Source organism: Megascapheus bottae, chromosome 8 (genome assembly GCF_031878675.1).
Source record: "Megascapheus bottae isolate mThoBot1 chromosome 8, mThoBot2.hap1, whole genome shotgun sequence".
Classification (NCBI taxonomy): Eukaryota; Metazoa; Chordata; class Mammalia; order Rodentia; family Geomyidae; genus Megascapheus; species Megascapheus bottae.
This window is the reverse complement of record NC_143516.1, coordinates 1,213,581-1,234,592: the sequence shown is the minus strand read 5'-3', so window position 1 is coordinate 1,234,592 and position 21,012 is coordinate 1,213,581. Positions and strand designations below refer to the sequence as shown.

Genomic DNA, 21,012 nt, shown 5'->3' with positions numbered 1-21,012 from the left:
CGCCATTTTCACCCCAGAAGCAGGGAGGTCTACCTTTGAAGAACAGACCAACCCACTAAGCCAAGCCCACCTGGGTCGCCACCCTGCCACTGTCACAGGCCCACTTCAACCCTGTTCCCTGGTGGGCCTCCTCAGGGACGCCTGCCCCTGGGTGGGCCTCCTCGGGGACGCCAGCCCCTCTGGTGGGCCTCCTCAGGGACGCCTGCCCCTGGGTGGGCCTCCTCGGGGACGCCAGCCCCTCTGGTGGGCCTCCTCTGGGGACACCAGCCCCTCTGGTGGGCCTCCTCAGGGACGCCTGCCCCTGGGTGGGCCTCCTCGGGGACGCCAGCCCCTCTGGTGGGCCTCCTCTGGGGACACCAGCCCCTCTGGTGGGCCTCCTCGGGGACGCCAGCCCCTCTGGTGGGCCTCCTCTGGGGACACCTGGCCCTCTGGTGGGCCTCCTCGGGGACGCCTGCCCCTGGGTGGGCCTCCTTGGGGACGCCAGCCCCTCTGGTGGGCCTCCTCTGGGGACACCAGCCCCTCTGGTGGGCCTCCTCGGGGACGCCTGCCCCTCGGTGGGCCTCCTTGGGGATGCCAGCCCCTCTGGTGGGCCTCCTCTGGGGACATCTGGCCCTCTGGTGGCCCCATGTGGGAGGCTGCCTGCTTCAGGACACCTGCAGCCCACAGCTTTTGCCCTTCAGCAGCTTTTGTGGTGCTCAAGTTGCTCCCATGCCCGGTTGGTCCTGAGTCTCTGGTCAATGTGACAAGAGAATGTCATCGAGTTAAGATCTGGCGAGTGTGTTCACCAGTTGCTTAACTGCTTGGACTTTGTTTAAATGTTTTTCTTTTGGCTTAGATATAGGTGTTTATTGGGGGAAAGCGTAGACTGCGCCTTTGATCCATTGTGCTTGGCCTGTGTTCTCCTCAGGCGCAGGGCGCTGGACTCCACCAGCGTGCCGGCCTGTGTGTGCCTTCCCACACCTGCCCTGCTCACACCTGTGCAAACAGAGCTGCCTGTGGGAAGGATAGAGCAGGAACATGCAGCTGTAATGCAAAGCCTTTTGGCAAAATGAAAGTTGCTCTCGGTCCAATTGACTTAACTCCAAATTTGGCAAAATGCTTCCCACGGTGACTCAGTTTGAAGACTTTAAATGACATTCTTTTAATAAACAGTGAATTCCACAGGACAAAACAATCATATTTTTCACCATTAGTTGTGTTTATTGAAAGGTGCAACCTGGTTCTAAAGCATGTTTTTGTCCATGCAGTGTCCCCCTGGGAATTCAATTGGTATTAAATAGGGAGGGAGAAACACGCGCATAAAGGGCCTGCTTTCTCCTTTCTAAGAGAATGCTTCCATTGTGCGTTCTGCACCATTAAAGGATTAAGCTTTATGGTCAAATTCCAAGTGCTTGAAAGCTAGATAATTTCTTTTTCAAATAAAACAGTAGGGAAAATGATCATTTCCATGTTTTATCTAAGTCCTCAGCACTTCCTGGCCACGGTTTCAGGAACTGCATAGGCCAGCCAGCTCTCACCTGTAATAGGGAGCAGGATTGGGTGTTTTATCTAGAATGGAACTGGCACCTGCTCCCTGCTGAGACAAGCCCAGGCTCTCTTCCTCCTCCTCTTCCCCTTCCTCTCCCTCCTCCTCCTCTCTTTCTCCACCTCCTCCTCTTTTTCCTCCTCCTCCTCCTCCTCACCTCCTCTTCCTCCTCCTCCTCCTCCTCTTCTTCCTCTTCATTCTCCTCCTCTTCCTCCTGCTTCTTTTCCTCCTCCTGCTCCTCCTCTTCCTCCTCCTGCTCCTCCTCTTCCTTCTCCTCCTATTATTCCTCTTCCTTCTCCTCCTCTTCCTCCTCCTTCTGCTCTTCCCCCTCTTCCTCCTGCTCCTCTCCCTCCTCCCCCTCCCCCTCCTCCTCCCCCTCCTCCTCCCCATCCTGCTCCTCCCCCCCCCCTCCGTCTCAGGCCAGTATGCTGCTCAGCCCAGCTTAGAGAGCAGGTCCATGGGAATGGTCGGGTGACTTCCTTCAGCAGGGCACCCAGAGCACCACCCCTCCAAAGGTCCTCCAGCGTCCGCACACCTCCCCTGGCGCCGTCCCTGGTGGCATGGAGATGCCGTAGGGCATAGTGAAAGGGCCACAGAGAGGCTGGGTGCCTCCCTGGCAGCATACAGCTGAATGCCGTGTGCTTGCTCATCCGTCCCAGGGTAAAAGCTGGGTGTTTGTGCATTTGAAGGGCTTGCGACCCTGTCACCCCCACCCTGGGGCTCTGTCACCCCTCCCTGGAGGTCGGTCACCCCACCCTGGGGCTCCGTCACCCCCTGCCCAGAGGCCCCGGGTGGAGGGAGGCCTGGCTGGGGAAGGGAGGAGCCGAGCTTGTTGGCTGACACTGCGGCCGCACTCAGAAGACTCTGTTGTGGAGCATCAAGGCCTTACTCACTCGTGAGCCATCTTTCCTCTCTCACGCTTCTCTCAAGCACATCCTGATGTCCATGCATCAGAGAACGAGTGCCTGGGCGGAGGGTCTGCGCACGCCTGGGGCGCGTCAGCTCCAGGCTTCCCATCAAGTGGAAGTCGCTTCCATGACTTTGTCCAGCATGGTGCAGGACCAGACAGGAGGGGTCTGGGGGACGCAGATTGGGACAGAGGGACAGGCAGGGGCCATGGGGCTCTGCAGCTAAGAGCCCCCAGGAATCGGTGAGCACCGAGCCTGGGGTCCGCAGAGGAAAAGAGGGACCAGAAATGGGGAAGGGGCACAGTCTGCAAACGTGCAACACACAACCAGGCACAGTGCTCCAGGCCCAGGCTGGGGCTGGGCCGGTCTCTTCTCTGTGATCCTGGTGGATCCCGGAGCAGGGCGGTGAGGAGGGTGCAGCCTGGGTGTTCACAGCCCCCCTCCCTACAGACTCCACTCACGCTTTCAACAGAGACCGTGACTCTGGGAAAGCAGACAGGTAGAGACACACGTGCCGCTTCGCATCACACCCAGAACATGAGCCTGGAGCCAGGGTTTCCCTGCGTGGCTGAAACAGATGAGGTGCCCATGCAGCCCTCCCTCAGCCAGAGCCCAGAGACCCGCTCCCTCCCGCCGGCCCTGGCTGTCCCCGTGAGGGAACCTGCCACTCAGTGGGACAGGCCTTCCAATGTGTCTGGCTTCTTTCTCTCCCCAAGTTTCTGAGAGTGGATCAAGACAAAGATAGAGACTGCAGCTTGGACTGTGCGGGCTCCCAGCAGAAGCCGCTGTGCGCGTCCGACGGGAGGACCTTCTTATCCCGCTGCGAGTTCCAGAGAGCCAAGTGCAAGGACCCCCAGCTAGAAATCGCCTACCGAGGAAACTGCAAAGGTGAGCCACTGGCCGGCCCGGTGCAGGGGCCAGAGGACAGCTGAAGTGCATGTGTGTACATGTGTGTTGTGTGCATGCATGTCCATGTGACGCGTATGCTAGCATGCATGTGTAGTGCACACGTATGTGTGTGCATGTGTGGTGCACGTCCATCTACATGTTGAGTGTGTGTAAGTGCATGTTCACGTGCAGTTTGTGTGTATATTTAAGGGTACATGCAGATGTGTTGTGTGTGCAGTGCGTGTTTGCATGCAGCGCATGTGCAGGCTAGCTCGTGTGACATAGTGTTACACTTGTCTTCTTTCTCTGGGACCCTGTAAGTTGAAGAGTAATTTCTAAAAGTTGTTGAATGCTTATTTTCCTTAAAGTGTTTTATGCTGTCCTAAAGCAAATGGATCCATGTTCTTCAGGTTGAATTACTTATCACTCTCAAAAACGTTATGGTGCTTCTTTTTCTCCTTTTTAAAAAAATAAATAGCACTACTGGGGTTTGAACTTAGTTTTTCATGTTTGCAAGCGGGTGCTTTGCCACTGAGCCATGTCTGCAGTCCTTTTTGCTATAGCTAATGTTATACCTGGATTGCTTGGACTCTGATCCACCTATTTATTTTTCCTACTGTAGCTGAGATAGCAGGCATGTGTCACCACCCCGCACCTTTCCTTCTGAGATGGGCTTTCATGATCTGTTTGCCCAGGCTGGTCTCAAAACGCGATCTTGTGGATCTCTGCCTCACCGTAGCTAAGGTTTGCTTAGTCATGCCCTTCTCCTCTCCTTCTCCTTCCTCTTTTTAGTAAGTGGAGGTTACACAATTGCATGCGTGCACTGTGCACAACTCATCGAGTGCTAGCTTTATCCTTGCAGACTTCTCCAGAGTAGGAATCAAACAAGCTAACACTTGTGCATAGAGGAGAACCTTGAGATGCTTCCCGGGTTGGTGCAGGGCTCCCCTCTCCACACTCCCTGGTGTCTCACCAGGAGGAGGCTTTTTCTTCTTCTTGGTAACAAGACCACAAGCCAAAGCCGACTTTGAGAGGATTTTCTGTCCTGACTAGTGGGTACAGTCTTTCTTTTCCAGATGCAGCATTCTAGGTAAACAAACTCGGGTTACGTGTTCAGCTGGAGACAGACAGCTTTTTGTTCCGTTCTGCGGCTTCACGATCACCTGTGCTGGGATGGGAACGGTTGACTGGCTGGCCTGGGTGGCGGCACGCCTGTGATCCCAGCATGTGGGAACTGGGATGGAGGATGGCGCGTCCCCGTCACCCTGGAGATGTCCAATCCGAAACAGGAGAACGTGCACTTCCTCAGGCACAGGCAGCACCAAGCCTGGGCGCCCTGGCTTCCCCACAGCTCTGGCCGCACGCGTGCACAGAGGTCCAGCTCAGGTGCATCTCACCCCACGGACAGGAGGGGCTGGTGCAGGGCAGCTCAGGGCTGCTTCTAAAAGCGGTGTGCTGTGTGGCCCTCCTCTCGGGACCAAAAGCCCCACAACCCCTTGTGGGTTCTCCACAGGACCGCGGTGCCCTGGCCCCTTCCCCAGGCTGTGGCTGGGGATTTCCGCCTGTCCTCAGAGCTCAACAGAAGCACTCACCACCATCTCTCCTGGCACAGCCACCCAGCCCGAGAGGGCTCACAGGGACGGAGCCTGGGCCCCAGCTTCGGCTTGGTAGCCATGGAGGGACCAGTGCTGTGATTTGTTTCTATTTGTCAAGAACATAACCTCTGCAAGTTCTGTAGTGAGACCTAGGTGGGGACTTGCTCCCTGGAGCCGAGTAGGGTAGGAGAGGGACGGCCCCTGGCCCTGGAGGTGATGGGTATCTCTGCCTGGCCTGTCCGTGCTTTCTGCTGCTGACCCTGGCTGGTGTGGGGGGCCCTGGCGGGGGCACGGCGCCCACTGCTCTGAGGACGCCCTCACACAGCTCTGCCTCTGGCTGTCTCGTTTGGATGTTCTGGGTTAGAAACAAGAATGAACATGTCCACAATTAAGCATTTATTAAGTGGATGAAACAGGACATGTGTGTGTGTTCCTGCTGCAGTGTAAGCCATGGCTGACTCGAGCCACAGTGGTTCACACTGGAGGATTCTTCCCACAGTTCACAGACGTTTGCGGACTTTGTGGTTTCAGAACCCAGCAAATGATCTTTTTCTTTTGATCTGAGACCAGTAGAGCTGGCATTGAATAAAAACGAAAAAAAAAAAAATAGAAAAAAACCCCACAAAAGGTCACATGCCAGAAGACCTTGGAACGGAACCATCAAGACAGCTGACAAAGGCAGTGTTCAGGGCCAGAAGCGGCTGGGCGGCCGTAAGCTGTGGAGGCCGAAACGTTCAGCACATTACTGGGATGGCTCACACCCTACTTTAATTTTTTTTCCCCACTAAGGGCCAACGAAAATTGCACACTCAGCGATTTCCTGCTTATTTATAATCTGTCTGCGTTTCTGAATTTAAAGGGGGAACTTAGGCCCTCCTCCCTCGGCTCTGCGCTCTCGTCTTGTCATTGTTGCAGGAAGCACGGATTGATAGCTGCTCCATGGTTGTGGGACTGTGACTGAAGCTGGAGTGGAGGGGTCCTGGTCTGGGGGGGCTCTGTGGGCAGGACGCACTCCTGGGGAGAGGGCTGGGCCTTGCCTGAGAGAGGAGCTGCTGCTCTCTGCGGGTCCCTGTCACCACCTCCAGCCTCATGGACGACAAGGAGCTGTTTATGCTAGAAAACCTCCTTATTTTCCTCCGAGTCTGGCCCTCAGAATAACAAGTGGATGATGTATTATAGCTTTGGAACATAGCATCTGCCTTCATTTGCTGCCAGCAAAAATGAGAGGTGGGGCCCTGGCGGGCCAGCAGGCTGTGGCCACTACAAGGGAGCAGGACTTCCTTCGTCTGGTGCCATCTGATCTCCAGCCCACACCGTGCCGGAGCCACCTCGGCAGCCAGGCTCTGCCGCGGCCGCAGAAGATGACAGCAGACACGGCGGCTGACCTCTGAGTTCACAGGGCCACCCTGGCAGCGCTGACCTCGGAGTGGCTGCCCGGACGCCGAGGTGGCGTTCCCGTCCAGCAGGACTCTGCCCTGGCCTGCGGGCCGGGGGCTTCTGCAGCAGGAAGCGGCAGCAGGTGCGGGGGTGGGGGCGTTGGTGTGGCCTGGGCAGGCCTGTCCGCGTGAGCATCCCAGCGGTAGAGGTGTGCGCTGAGCCCAGGTCCTGGTGCGTCTCTGAGGGAGGAGATGCTGGCCTAGAGACCACTGGGTGTGGGGTCACTTTGAAGATGCTGGCTCTCCTGGAAGCAGCCTTTCCCAAAGCATTCCCTCCCCATCGCTCCTGTAAGTTCCTCTGCAACATTCTTCAGCAATCTGGCCCTTCTCAGCATTGCTTATTCCTGTTGAAAGTGATTTGAGCAAAGCACTAAAATTATTTGCTTTCTGCTCTCTTTCCTAAAAGAAAGCCATCAGGGAAGTGGGGCCGTGGCTCCAGGAGTAGGGCAGTAGCTTTGAGCTGAAGATTCAGCTCAGGCATAGTGCCCAGGCCCAGAGTTCAAGCCCTGTGACCAACAGAAAGAAAAAAAAATCCATTTGGGCCAGGAGTTTGGTTCAGTGGTAGAGTGCTTGCCTAGCATGCACAGAGATCAGGTTCGATTCCTCAGTACCACATACATAGAAAAAAAGCCAGAAGTGGTGCTGAGGCTCAAGTGGTAGAGCTCTAGCCTTGAGAAAACCCAAGGATCGTGCTCAGGCCTTGAGTTCAAGCCCAGGACTGGCACAAAGGAAGGAAGGAAGGAAGGAAGGAAGGAAGGAAGGAAGGAAGGAAGGAAGGAAGGAAGGAAGGAAGGAAGGGAAGAAAGGATAGAAGGAAGGAGCAGAAATATCAGTCTGCTCATTCAGGTGAACATGACACATTTATCTTCTGTGATCTGTACTTACAAACTTGTGATTTCATTGGAATCTGGTTTACTTTGTGACTCAGAGGAAAAGCTACCATCAGCAGGAGAAATGAATTGTTGTCTATATTCAGTAGAATCAGCCAATAATTCATGGAAACATTCTTGAAATCTTATTAGTCATGTGTTTACATGCATAATAATGAATTATTTATTTATAAATTCCTGGTTCTTTCAAAAATGTCTGACTAAACTGTATCAAAGAGTTTTTCTTTGGTCCAGTAACAAGTAATTACATTCTCTGCTTAGACAGAGGTTAAGTTACTAATTTTGTTTAGTTAGAAGATTAGTATGATTTCCAGGTAAGATGGATTTCCTGTGTAGCAGGATAGACCACAGATTTGAAATCACTGTGAGCTAAACTATTGCAATGTTCTCCATCCTCACTCAGCTGGCTGCGGCAGCTTTACAAAAAGAAGCAATGCGTGTCGGGAAGGCACTCTTGTTCTCTGTGGACAGGAATGTAGGAAGGCTCTGCCACACAGTGTGGAAACATGGAAAATAGAAAAGCCCATGCTCATCCACGGATGGATGGACAGACAGATGTATGGCTGGATGGGCCGATGATGTGGGGGGACAGATGGATGCATGGATGGTTGGATGAACAGACAGATGAATGGATGGGTAAATGGATAGATGGGTAAAAGGACAGATGGATGGATGGGTGGATGAATGGATGGATAGACAGACAGATGAATGGATGGGTGGGTGGATGGATGGGTGAGAGTGGACAGATGACGCTATTAGGATTTGGTACATACTGGTGCTTTGAACTAGGATACTAAGAGAAAGGAAGCCAGATCCCAAAGGCCACTGATGGTGAGAGTCTCCTCCTATGAGATGTGTCGAGTAGGGAGACCAGGGGGACGGGAGTGGGTGGTGCTTCTGTGGGGTGGAGGGACACACGTGGGCAGCAGCTGCCTCTGGAGCGTGGGTGGTTCCTTCTGGGATGGAGGGACTGTCATGAGCTAGACCGGCTGTCCCACACAGCAGTGAGTAGACACTGAGGTTGCGACCCGAATGGTACGTGCAGTTATCCTATCACGAAAGCTATTTCGCTTAGGTTTGAGGATTGACTTCCGTCAGAAGCAGTACTAGGAGTGAAATCTCAGCCTGGCCGCTGGACCAGCAGCGTGTGCGTAACTGCTGATTTAACTGCACGAGCCTGAAGCTTGAACATGGTGACCGCAGGGTTTCTGCCAGAGAGGATGTCTCTTCTGTTCTTTTAAATGCGATTGAGAGCTCGGGCAGTTTGCAGTTCTGCAGTGTGATTTTGCCACTTCCTGTCTGAGGCCCGCCTGCACCATGGGGTTCTCGGGAAGCAGTCAGTGAGGGGGCGGGGGTGGAGGGCCTGGACACCCGCTCTGCGGAGGGACCGGCAGGCGGCCACACCACCCAGGGGGCCGGGGGCTGGCGCTCTGACCAAGGAGGGCGGAGGACCTCCGGGGTGACTGGTGGGGGCCGTGGGTCCCTCCTCCATGTGGAGCATGACGTGGGGTTCGATATTCTGTTCCCCTGGAGAGCTGCAGGCTTGAGAACAAACGAATGGCTGGCCAGTGTGAAGTCTTCCTGGGAATGTCAGCCCAGAAAGCAAGTCCATATGCGTTAGAACGCTGATGCGTGGCCAGCTTGCTCCCGGGCTGGGAACACTGGGAATCATGTGTGGCTCGCTCGAGCTGGAGCTGGACTCACATCGCCTTCCGCTGAATCAAGCCACGGGTTTCCTAAATAAACAAGGACATCTCCCGCCAAGCGGTAGTTCTCCTCACTGCAGAGGCTGTGTCAGAACCACTGTTACCCAGAGTCCACAGCGGGTGAGAGTTCAGAGCGGGTGAGGGGCACGGGGCCTGGCAGAGGGCTGGCTCCCATGCACAGGTGCGAGGCCCACCTGCTGTGAGGCCCCTGTGAGCTGTGGGTCCCTGTGAGGTGTGGACCCCTGTGAGGTGTGGGTCCCTGTGAGGTGTGGACCCCTGTGAGGTGTGGACCCCTGTGAGGTGTGGATCCCTGTGAGGTGTGGACCCCTGTGAGGTGTGGGGCCCTGTGAGGTGTGGACCCCTGTGAGGTGTGGGGCCCTGTGAGGTGTGGACCCCTGTGAGGTGTGGGGCCCTGTGAGGTGTGGGGCCCTGTGAGGTGTGGACCCCTGTGAGGTGTGGACCCCTGTGAGGTGTGGACCCCTGTGAGGTGTGGGGCCCTGTGAGGTGTGGGTCCCTGTGAGGTGTGGACCCCTGTGAGGTGTGGGCCCTGTGAGGTGTGGGGCCTGTGAGGTGTGGGACCTGTGAGGTGTGGGTCCCTGTGAGGTGTGGGTCCCTGTGAGGTGTGGGTCCCTGTGAGGTGTGGACCCCTGTGAGGTGTGGGTCCCTGTGAGGTGTGGGTCCCTGTGAGGTGTGGACCCTGTGAGGTGTGGACCCCTGTGAGGTGTGGATCCCTGTGAGGTGTGGACCCCTGTGAGGTGTGGGTCCCTGTGAGGTGTGGGGCCCTGTGAGGTGTGGACCCCTGTGAGGTGTGGACCCCTGTGAGGTGTGGGTCCCTGTGAGGTGTGGACCCCTGTGAGGTGTGGGTCCCTGTGAGGTGTGGACCCCTGTGAGGTGTGGGCCCTGTGAGGTGTGGGTCCCTGTGAGGTGTGGACCCCTGTGAGGTGTGGACCCCTGTGAGGTGTGGGTCCCTGTGAGGTGTGGACCCCTGTGAGGTGTGGACCCCTGTGAGGTGTGGGTCCCTGTGAGGTGTGGACCCCTGTGAGGTGTGGACCCCTGTGAGGTGTGGGTCCCTGTGAGGTGTGGACCCCTGTGAGGTGTGGACCCCTGTGAGGTGTGGACCCCTGTGAGGTGTGGGGCCCTGTGAGGTGTGGGTCCCTGTGAGGTGTGGACCCCTGTGAGGTGTGGGTCCCTGTGAGGTGTGGGTCCCTGTGAGGTGTGGACCCCTGTGAGGTGTGGGTCCCTGTGAGGTGTGGACCCCTGTGAGGTGTGGACCCCTGTGAGGTGTGGACCCCTGTGAGGTGTGGGGCCCTGTGAGGTGTGGGTCCCTGTGAGGTGTGGACCCCTGTGAGGTGTGGGTCCCTGTGAGGTGTGGGTCCCTGTGAGGTGTGGACCCCTGTGAGGTGTGGACCCCTGTGAGGTGTGGGCCCCTGTGAGGTGTGGGTCCCTGTGAGGTGTGGACCCCTGTGAGGTGTGGGTCCCTGTGAGGTGTGGGTCCCTGTGAGGTGTGGGTCCCTGTGAGGTGTGGGTCCCTGTGAGGTGTGGACCCCTGTGAGGTGTGGACCCCTGTGAGGTGTGGGGCCCTGTGAGGTGTGGGTCCCTGTGAGGTGTGGACCCCTGTGAGGTGTGGACCCCTGTGAGGTGTGGGCCCTGTGAGGTGTGGACCCCTGTGAGGTGTGGGTCCCTGTGAGGTGTGGGGCCCTGTGAGGTGTGGGTCCCTGTGAGGTGTGGGTCCCTGTGAGGTGTGGGTCCCTGTGAGGTGTGGGTCCCTGTGAGGTGTGGACCCCTGTGAGGTGTGGACCCCTGTGAGGTGTGGGTCCCTGTGAGGTGTGGACCCCTGTGAGGTGTGGGTCCCTGTGAGGTGTGGGGCCCTGTGAGGTGTGGACCCCTGTGAGGTGTGGGCCCTGTGAGGTGTGGGTCCCTGTGAGGTGTGGACCCCTGTGAGGTGTGGGGCCCTGTGAGGTGTGGACCCCTGTGAGGTGTGAACCCCTGTGAGGTGTGGACCCCTGTGAGGTGTGGGTCCCTGTGAGGTGTGGACCCCTGTGAGGTGTGGACCCTGTGAGGTGTGGGGCCCTGTGAGGTGTGGACCCCTGTGAGGTGTGGGGCCCTGTGAGGTGTGGACCCCTGTGAGGTGTGGACCCCTGTGAGGTGTGGGTCCCTGTGAGGTGTGGGTCCCTGTGAGGTGTGGACCCCTGTGAGGTGTGGGGCCCTGTGAGGTGTGGACCCCTGTGAGGTGTGGACCCCTGTGAGGTGTGGACCCCTGTGAGGTGTGGGTCCCTGTGAGGTGTGGACCCCTGTGAGGTGTGGGTCCCTGTGAGGTGTGGGTCCCTGTGAGGTGTGGGTCCCTGTGAGGTGTGGACCCCTGTGAGGTGTGGGTCCCTGTGAGGTGTGGACCCCTGTGAGGTGTGGACCCCTGTGAGGTGTGGACCCCTGTGAGGTGTGGGTCCCTGTGAGGTGTGGACCCCTGTGAGGTGTGGGTCCCTGTGAGGTGTGGACCCCTGTGAGGTGTGGACCCCTGTGAGGTGTGGACCCCTGTGAGGTGTGGGTCCCTGTGAGGTGTGGACCCCTGTGAGGTGTGGGTCCCTGTGAGGTGTGGACCCCTGTGAGGTGTGGACCCCTGTGAGGTGTGGACCCCTGTGAGGTGTGGGTCCCTGTGAGGTGTGGGTCCCTGTGAGGTGTGGGGCCCTGTGAGGTGTGGACCCCTGTGAGGTGTGGGTCCCTGTGAGGTGTGGACCCCTGTGAGGTGTGGGGCCCTGTGAGGTGTGGACCCCTGTGAGGTGTGGACCCCTGTGAGGTGTGGGTCCCTGTGAGGTGTGGGTCCCTGTGAGGTGTGGACCCCTGTGAGGTGTGGGTCCCTGTGAGGTGTGGGTCCCTGTGAGGTGTGGGTCCCTGTGAGGTGTGGGTCCCTGTGAGGTGTGGACCCCTGTGAGGTGTGGGTCCCTGTGAGGTGTGGGGCCCTGTGAGGTGTGGACCCCTGTGAGGTGTGGGTCCCTGTGAGGTGTGGGTCCCTGTGAGGTGTGGGTCCCTGTGAGGTGTGGGTCCCTGTGAGGTGTGGACCCCTGTGAGGTGTGGGTCCCTGTGAGGTGTGGGGCCCTGTGAGGTGTGGACCCCTGTGAGGTGTGGGTCCCTGTGAGGTGTGGACCCCTGTGAGGTGTGGACCCCTGTGAGGTGTGGACCCCTGTGAGGTGTGGGTCCCTGTGAGGTGTGGGTCCCTGTGAGGTGTGGACCCCTGTGAGGTGTGGACCCCTGTGAGGTGTGGACCCCTGTGAGGTGTGGGTCCCTGTGAGGTGTGGGGCCTGTGAGGTGTGGACCCCTGTGAGGTGTGGACCCCTGTGAGGTGTGGACCCCTGTGAGGTGTGGGTCCCTGTGAGGTGTGGGGCCTGTGAGGTGTGGACCCCTGTGAGGTGTGGACCCCTGTGAGGTGTGGGTCCCTGTGAGGTGTGGGTCCCTGTGAGGTGTGGACCCCTGTGAGGTGTGGACCCCTGTGAGGTGTGGGTCCCTGTGAGGTGTGGGGCCTGTGAGGTGTGGGGCCTGTGAGGTGTGGACCCCTGTGAGGTGTGGACCCCTGTGAGGTGTGGGTCCCTGTGAGGTGTGGACCCCTGTGAGGTGTGGACCCCTGTGAGGTGTGGACCCCTGTGAGGTGTGGGTCCCTGTGAGGTGTGGGTCCCTGTGAGGTGTGGACCCCTGTGAGGTGTGGACCCCTGTGAGGTGTGGACCCCTGTGAGGTGTGGGCCCTGTGAGGTGTGGACCCCTGTGAGGTGTGGGTCCCTGTGAGGTGTGGACCCCTGTGAGGTGTGGACCCCTGTGAGGTGTGGGTCCCTGTGAGGTGTGGGTCCCTGTGAGGTGTGGACCCCTGTGAGGTGTGGACCCCTGTGAGGTGTGGGTCCCTGTGAGGTGTGGGTCCCTGTGAGGTGTGGGTCCCTGTGAGGTGTGGGTCCCTGTGAGGTGTGGACCCCTGTGAGGTGTGGGCCCCTGTGAGGTGTGGACCCCTGTGAGGTGTGGGTCCCTGTGAGGTGTGGGTCCCTGTGAGGTGTGGGTCCCTGTGAGGTGTGGACCCCTGTGAGGTGTGGACCCCTGTGAGGTGTGGACCCCTGTGAGGTGTGGGTCCCTGTGAGGTGTGGACCCCTGTGAGGTGTGGACCCCTGTGAGGTGTGGGGCCCTGTGAGGTGTGGACCCCTGTGAGGTGTGGACCCCTGTGAGGTGTGGACCCCTGTGAGGTGTGGGGCCTGTGAGGTGTGGACCCCTGTGAGGTGTGGACCCCTGTGAGGTGTGGACCCCTGTGAGGTGTGGGGCCCTGTGAGGTGTGGGTCCCTGTGAGGTGTGGACCCCTGTGAGGTGTGGGTCCCTGTGAGGTGTGGGGCCCTGTGAGGTGTGGACCCCTGTGAGGTGTGGGTCCCTGTGAGGTGTGGACCCCTGTGAGGTGTGGACCCCTGTGAGGTGTGGACCCCTGTGAGGTGTGGGTCCCTGTGAGGTGTGGGTCCCTGTGAGGTGTGGACCCCTGTGAGGTGTGGACCCTTGTGAGGTGTGGACCCCTGTGAGGTGTGGGCCCTGTGAGGTGTGGACCCCTGTGAGGTGTGGGTCCCTGTGAGGTGTGGACCCCTGTGAGGTGTGGACCCCTGTGAGGTGTGGGTCCCTGTGAGGTGTGGGTCCCTGTGAGGTGTGGACCCCTGTGAGGTGTGGACCCCTGTGAGGTGTGGGTCCCTGTGAGGTGTGGGTCCCTGTGAGGTGTGGGTCCCTGTGAGGTGTGGGTCCCTGTGAGGTGTGGACCCCTGTGAGGTGTGGACCCCTGTGAGGTGTGGACCCCTGTGAGGTGTGGGCCCTGTGAGGTGTGGACCCCTGTGAGGTGTGGGTCCCTGTGAGGTGTGGACCCCTGTGAGGTGTGGACCCCTGTGAGGTGTGGGTCCCTGTGAGGTGTGGGTCCCTGTGAGGTGTGGACCCCTGTGAGGTGTGGGTCCCTGTGAGGTGTGGGTCCCTGTGAGGTGTGGGTCCCTGTGAGGTGTGGACCCCTGTGAGGTGTGGACCCCTGTGAGGTGTGGGTCCCTGTGAGGTGTGGGGCCTGTGAGGTGTGGGTCCCTGTGAGGTGTGGACCCCTGTGAGGTGTGGGGCCCTGTGAGGTGTGGGCCCTGTGAGGTGTGGACCCCTGTGAGGTGTGGACCCCTGTGAGGTGTGGGGCCCTGTGAGGTGTGGGTCCCTGTGAGGTGTGGTTCCCTGTGAGGTGTGGACCCCTGGGAGGTGTGGACCCCTGTGAGGTGTGGGCCCCTGTGAGGTGTGGACCCCTGTGAGGTGTGGGTCCCTGTGAGGTGTGGGTCCCTGTGAGGTGTGGGTCCCTGTGAGGTGTGGACCCCTGTGAGGTGTGGACCCCTGTGAGGTGTGGACCCCTGTGAGGTGTGGGTCCCTGTGAGGTGTGGACCCCTGTGAGGTGTGGACCCCTGTGAGGTGTGGGGCCTGTGAGGTGTGGACCCCTGTGAGGTGTGGACCCCTGTGAGGTGTGGACCCCTGTGAGGTGTGGGGCCTGTGAGGTGTGGGCCCTGTGAGGTGTGGGTCCCTGTGAGGTGTGGACCCCTGTGAGGTGTGGGTCCCTGTGAGGTGTGGGGCCCTGTGAGGTGTGGACCCCTGTGAGGTGTGGGTCCCTGTGAGGTGTGGACCCCTGTGAGGTGTGGACCCCTGTGAGGTGTGGGGCCTGTGAGGTGTGGACCCCTGTGAGGTGTGGACCCCTGTGAGGTGTGGGGCCTGTGAGGTGTGGGCCCTGTGAGGTGTGGGTCCCTGTGAGGTGTGGACCCCTGTGAGGTGTGGGTCCCTGTGAGGTGTGGGCCCTGTGAGGTGTGGGTCCCTGTGAGGTGTGGGTCCCTGTGAGGTGTGGGTCCCTGTGAGGTGTGGGGCCCTGTGAGGTGTGGACCCCTGTGAGGTGTGGACCCCTGTGAGGTGTGGACCCCTGTGAGGTGTGGACCCCTGTGAGGTGTGGACCCCTGTGAGGTGTGGGGCCTGTGAGGTGTGGACCCCTGTGAGGTGTGGGTCCCTGTGAGGTGTGGGGCCCTGTGAGGTGTGGGTCCCTGTGAGGTGTGGGTCCCTGTGAGGTGTGGGGCCCTGTGAGGTGTGGGTCCCTGTGAGGTGTGGACCCCTGTGAGGTGTGGACCCCTGTGAGGTGTGGACCCCTGTGAGGTGTGGGGCCCTGTGAGGTGTGGGCCCTGTGAGGTGTGGACCCCTGGGAGGTGTGGACCCCTGTGAGGTGTGGGTCCCTGTGAGGTGTGGGTCCCTGTGAGGTGTGGGTCCCTGTGAGGTGTGGACCCCTGTGAGGTGTGGACCCCTGTGAGGTGTGGACCCCTGTGAGGTGTGGGCCCTGTGAGGTGTGGACCCCTGTGAGGTGTGGGTCCCTGTGAGGTGTGGACCCCTGTGAGGTGTGGACCCCTGTGAGGTGTGGGTCCCTGTGAGGTGTGGGTCCCTGTGAGGTGTGGGTCCCTGTGAGGTGTGGGTCCCTGTGAGGTGTGGACCCCTGTGAGGTGTGGACCCCTGTGAGGTGTGGACCCCTGTGAGGTGTGGGCCCTGTGAGGTGTGGACCCCTGTGAGGTGTGGACCCCTGTGAGGTGTGGTTCCCTGTGAGGTGTGGACCCCTGTGAGGTGTGGGTCCCTGTGAGGTGTGGGTCCCTGTGAGGTGTGGACCCCTGTGAGGTGTGGACCCCTGTGAGGTGTGGGTCCCTGTGAGGTGTGGGTCCCTGTGAGGTGTGGGTCCCTGTGAGGTGTGGGCCCTGTGAGGTGTGGGCCCTGTGAGGTGTGGGGCCTGTGAGGTGTGGACCCCTGTGAGGTGTGGGTCCCTGTGAGGTGTGGGGCCCTGTGAGGTGTGGGTCCCTGTGAGGTGTGGGTCCCTGTGAGGTGTGGGGCCCTGTGAGGTGTGGGTCCCTGTGAGGTGTGGACCCCTGTGAGGTGTGGACCCCTGTGAGGTGTGGACCCCTGTGAGGTGTGGGGCCCTGTGAGGTGTGGGCCCTGTGAGGTGTGGACCCCTGGGAGGTGTGGACCCCTGTGAGGTGTGGGTCCCTGTGAGGTGTGGGTCCCTGTGAGGTGTGGGTCCCTGTGAGGTGTGGACCCCTGTGAGGTGTGGACCCCTGTGAGGTGTGGACCCCTGTGAGGTGTGGGCCCTGTGAGGTGTGGACCCCTGTGAGGTGTGGGTCCCTGTGAGGTGTGGACCCCTGTGAGGTGTGGACCCCTGTGAGGTGTGGGTCCCTGTGAGGTGTGGGTCCCTGTGAGGTGTGGGTCCCTGTGAGGTGTGGGTCCCTGTGAGGTGTGGACCCCTGTGAGGTGTGGGTCCCTGTGAGGTGTGGACCCCTGTGAGGTGTGGACCCCTGTGAGGTGTGGGTCCCTGTGAGGTGTGGGTCCCTGTGAGGTGTGGGTCCCTGTGAGGTGTGGGCCCTGTGAGGTGTGGGCCCTGTGAGGTGTGGGGCCTGTGAGGTGTGGGGTCCATGCTCAGTAGCCCCAGGAGGCTCAGGCCACCCCACAGGCGTCTGGGAAGAGTCAGCAGAACCTCAAGCCGGCAGAGCCTGGCGTCCCGTGGTGTTTGGTCATCCCAGCAGTTTGACCTCTGGGCAGTCAGTGGGCCTCTGTTAGAGGAGGGGGCATGGACAGCCTGTCACGAGGGGCCTCAGGGCAGGCTGGACGGGCTCCCCGGGACACCTGCTGTCCAACACAGGGAGCGCTGGCACCAGGCCCACACTCGGGTCCCTCGGTGGTGTCCGGGCTGCCGGCTAGCCACAGGCCTCTGGTCACCGCAGCAGCCGCCTCATCCCCCGCACATGCCAGAGAAGTCCGCTTTGCCCTGCCCGCTGAGCGGCGTCCTGTCTTCCTGTGCTCTCACCCTTCTTCCCAGAGCAGGGTGCAAGGCATGTGCATGTGGGGGGCTTTCCCAAAAACCCAGTGCTCACCTCACCACTGTTCACAGCGCCGAGAGCTGAGGAGGGGGGGCCACACTCCCCCCGAACGCCTCGATGGCCTGCAGATGTGTCCAGGTGTGTGGCGGAGAGGAAGTACACCCAGGAGCAGGTCCCCAGCCAGAGCCCCTCTCTGTCCTCAGCCTGTGACTGCTCTGCCTGCTCTGTCCTGCAGATGTGTCCAGGTGTGTGGCGGAGAGGAAGTACACCCAGGAGCAGGCCCGGAAGGAGTTGCAGCAGGTGTTCATCCCTGAGTGCAATGATGATGGCACCTACAGTCAGGTGACTCTCTGCCTGGCGTCGTCACTCCTGGGGCGTGGCGGGGGGACAAGGGGGCAGTCAGGCCGAGCTACAGGAATCGTCCCTGGGATTGGTGGAGTCAGTTCCAGGATTCTCCTGGAGTGACACAGGAATGGAGGCTCCTGAGTCTGTGTCACACATGGCTGGTGACATGTGAACGGAGCATCCTGTGCCTGTGCCACACAAACATCTGGTGACACGTGGATGGAGGTCCCAGCGTCTCTGAGTCTCCAGCACTCGGCTGGCATGTCCTCCATGGTGCTGGGTGATAAGGCTCAGAGCCATTCCCCTCTGGGGGTGGGTTGGCCTGACCCAGAGCTGAGGGCCTAATGTCAGTGTCACTTAATCATGGAGCACACATTGAGAGCGTGACATCAGGGCCAGGAGCCAGCTTGGTGACTCAGCCCATGGAAGGGCCACAGTCGGATGGCAACATCTCAGGTGGTCAGGTGATGTGGAAAAGGACCCGGGCTCTGTTCTGTGGCACTGCAATGTCTTGTTGTGGGGAAATTGGACTCGTGGGCTGGCACAGTGGTCCTGCCTCAACACCCAGGGAGTCTTGCACCTTCAGCCTTGCAGGGCCAGGAGCAGGAGGAGCAGTGTGGGAGGACTCTGGGTAGGATCGCCCCTCAGGGGCCGCTTGCCGGCTGGCACACAGCTGTGTGGCCACATCCGTTCACCTCCTGCGCTCTCTCCTCAGGTCCAGTGCCACAGCTACACAGGATACTGCTGGTGTGTCACGCCCAACGGAAGGCCCGTCAGTGGGACTGCCGTGGCCCACAAGACCCCCAGGTGCCCAGGTAGGCCTCCTCCAACCCTGCTTCCCTGCAAATTCATCCTCTTCTTCCCGGGATGGTCTGGATGATGCCTGTTCAGACCCCCTGGGACGGGACGCGAGAAGGGACGAGGTCACTGGACAGAGGGCCGTGTGTACCATTTGATGTCGATTCTAAGGGAGAAAACACGGACCTAGGCATGCATGTGTGAAAGATACCTTGTCTGAACTGTGGAAGGTTATGTTGATTTGGGCGTCTTCATTTTTTTAGATATAATCACAGAGACGGAAGCAACCAGGGGAGGGGACACAACATTTTCCTTGGCCAAAATATAAAACAATACTGTTTTTTTTCTAATATACATTTTAAAAAGCATGTGGAGTGCATGTCCTAGGTCAGAGTCTAGGTCATTATTCACGAGAGGATTTGGAGTACATACAAAAAGCAAACTGGGCAGGATAATCATCTATACAGTGGTCTGTCTCCCCTAATATTTTACTAAGAAGAGCTATATGATTCAGGTAGTATTAACATTTTAAATGTATACATTAATATGATAATCATTCACCTGTTGATGGGATTTCATAGTGATAATTCTGTAGACACATGCAGTATATTTTAAACAAGTTCACCTCCTTTGTTCTATCTCCTCCAATGTTTGTGAGCAATGGTGGGTTTCATTGTGTCAATTTCATATACACACACAAAAATCTGCACATGCATACATACATGTGTGTGCATATATCATGCTTTGATCTTTCCCTTCTGTACAGTCATCTCAAATCTAATTCTTCATCTTCAGCATTCGTCCCTCTCCCCTCCCTCTGCCCCTCCCTCTTCCTCCTCCCCCTCCTCCTCTTCCTCCTTTTCCTCCTCCTCTTAGGTCTAAATTCACAAATGACTGACTTTTTTTTTTTTGCCAATCCTGGGCTTGCACTCAGGGCCTGAGCACTCTCCTTGGACTTTCTCAAGGCTAGAGCTCTACCATTTGAGCCTCAGCACTACTTCTGGCTTTTTTCTATGTATGTGGTGCCAAGGAATTGAACCCGGGTCTTTGTGCATGCTAGGCAAGCACTCTACCACTAGGCCCAACTCCCTGCCCTATGACTGACAATTTTTGATGCTTGGCTTTTGAAACTGGGCCTCCCTCCCTCCACGAACATGGCGAGCTCCACTTCTATCCTGGCAGAGAACCCCCGGCTCAGGGTTGGTGGGCTTGCTGTGGTAACCTACCAGCCCCTCTGGGAAGACACCCTGGTCTGCCAGCAAAGTTCTGTGTCGTGATGCATAACCAGGAAAGCACATCACCACGTGATTAAAGAAAGGGCAAACCATTGTCCTGAACTGTTCACGTGGGTATCCAGAACTGGCATTGTGGCAGGCTTCTTGCAGCTGCAACGTCTGCCTTTGCAGCACCCGCGAGCGCAGGCACAGAGCTCCAAGCAGCCTATGGCTTTATCAGCAGGATGACATAAACCAGCACTTCTGGGGGCTGGCCATCCATCACGAGCCATGTGGTGTGTGTTATGTTCCGTGAAATATGTTTATTGTTTTTCAAAACGACTTCATCCTTCGTGACCTAAAAAATGCTGTTTCTCTTAACTGAACTAACATTCCTACCTGATGGTTATTTTGCACACTCGTGGAGGAATGAAGGGAGAACTAGCCGTGCTGAGCTGGCTGCCCCTGGCCGAGCTCTTGCTCTGAAAGACAAGTTCTCATCCAACTTCCTGCCACCGGTGGAGCAGAGCGGCATGGGGAGCCTGGTTTTAGGACAGGAGACATGGGGAGAAGAGCTTCCTGTATCCCAGGGACATCAGGGAAAGTAGGTTCTGTACGAAAAGCCTTCTAAGAAAACCATGTGCAGAATTCGATTTTGCCCAATGTCCAGATTGTGGCCTTGATGCCAGGACTAAATAACTGGAATTTCAACTCACAATCCATTTTCTCACCATGGAATGCATGTGAGTACTCCATTCACATGCTCTCCATTGATTTTCCAGGGCCAAGGAATGGATTAGGGAAAAGGAGACTCTGTATGTTTGCTGAAAAGTTGGTGTTAGTCGGGGTTGCTGGTTCACCCCTGGAAGCCCGGCGATTCTGGCTGCTAAGCGTGTCCTCTACTTCTCCACACACCAGGACACACAGCCCAGTGCCTCTGCTCCTGCCTGCCAGCAGCCAGCTGACACAAGGCAGGGGACCTGAAAGCCACAGGGTTTTCATCAGCTTTCATGGGGTTGGGTCAGCTTCAGACGCACTCTCTTCCTATTTCCTGTGTGCCTTCCATGTTGGAGAGCAGGAGAGCAGGGAGGGGCTCTGCACGGCCTACTCTGCACTGCTGCTCACGTGTGGGGGGGGATCTTTTTCAGTTCTACCTTCTTCCTCCCTTTCTCTCTCCTTCCCTCTCTCCTTTCGTCCCTCTACCATTTCCTCCCTTCTTCCTCTCCCTCTCTTCCCCCTTTCCTCCCACCTTTTCTTTTCCTCCCTCTCTCCTCTATTTCTCTCCCTCCTCTCCTTCCCTCCCATCCTCCCTTCTTTTCTCCTCTCCTCCCTCTCCCTTTCCTTCCTCCCCCTCCCACTCCTTCCATGCCCTGTGCTTGGCTGACTATTCTCCTGGGAATTCACACTTGGCTCCTTTCCAGCTCTGGTCTCTGTCCCCTGAGTGGTCACACTTGGAGGTTGGACCCTGCCTCTGGGGCCAGGAAGCTGTAGTGCAGGCTGCATGACTGGTCTCTAGCCCAGGCCCCATGCAGGCTCCACTCCTGCTGACAGGAAAGGTACACCACATGATCCTGTGGCCTGTGGAGTCCACGCGCCTCAGGTGTCCTCCCCAGCTGCTGGCTCTTTGCACCCAGGGCAGCTCCTGGCCCTGCACAGAGAGAGCATCTCCCAGGAGCAGGGCTGGGTGTGAGCGAGAACTCTACCTTATGTGCCCTTTGGGGCTGACATCAAAGTGAGGAGCAGAAAACTCAGACTGCCCATGGATGGGAAGGAAGCCCTTTGGGCCATGGAGTGGAGAGAGGGAGGAAGCCGGGACCATGGAGTGGAGTGGAGGAAGCCTGCACTGTGGAGTGG

General features: G+C 58.5%; 1 protein-coding gene across 2 annotated transcripts in view; it reads left to right on the top strand.

Annotated features, from left to right (window-relative positions):
• Smoc2 (SPARC related modular calcium binding 2) overlaps nt 1-21,012 on the top strand; it is a 195,506-nt gene that overhangs the window by 26,879 nt on the left and 147,615 nt on the right. For both annotated transcript variants that reach the window (XM_090337808.1, XM_090337810.1), the window contains exons 2-4: nt 3,150-3,321; nt 17,037-17,143; nt 17,862-17,961. In XM_090337808.1, the coding sequence (XP_090193934.1) occupies nt 3,150-3,321; nt 17,037-17,143; nt 17,862-17,961 (379 nt within the window). The remainder of the gene's footprint in view (nt 1-3,149; nt 3,322-17,036; nt 17,144-17,861; nt 17,962-21,012) is intronic.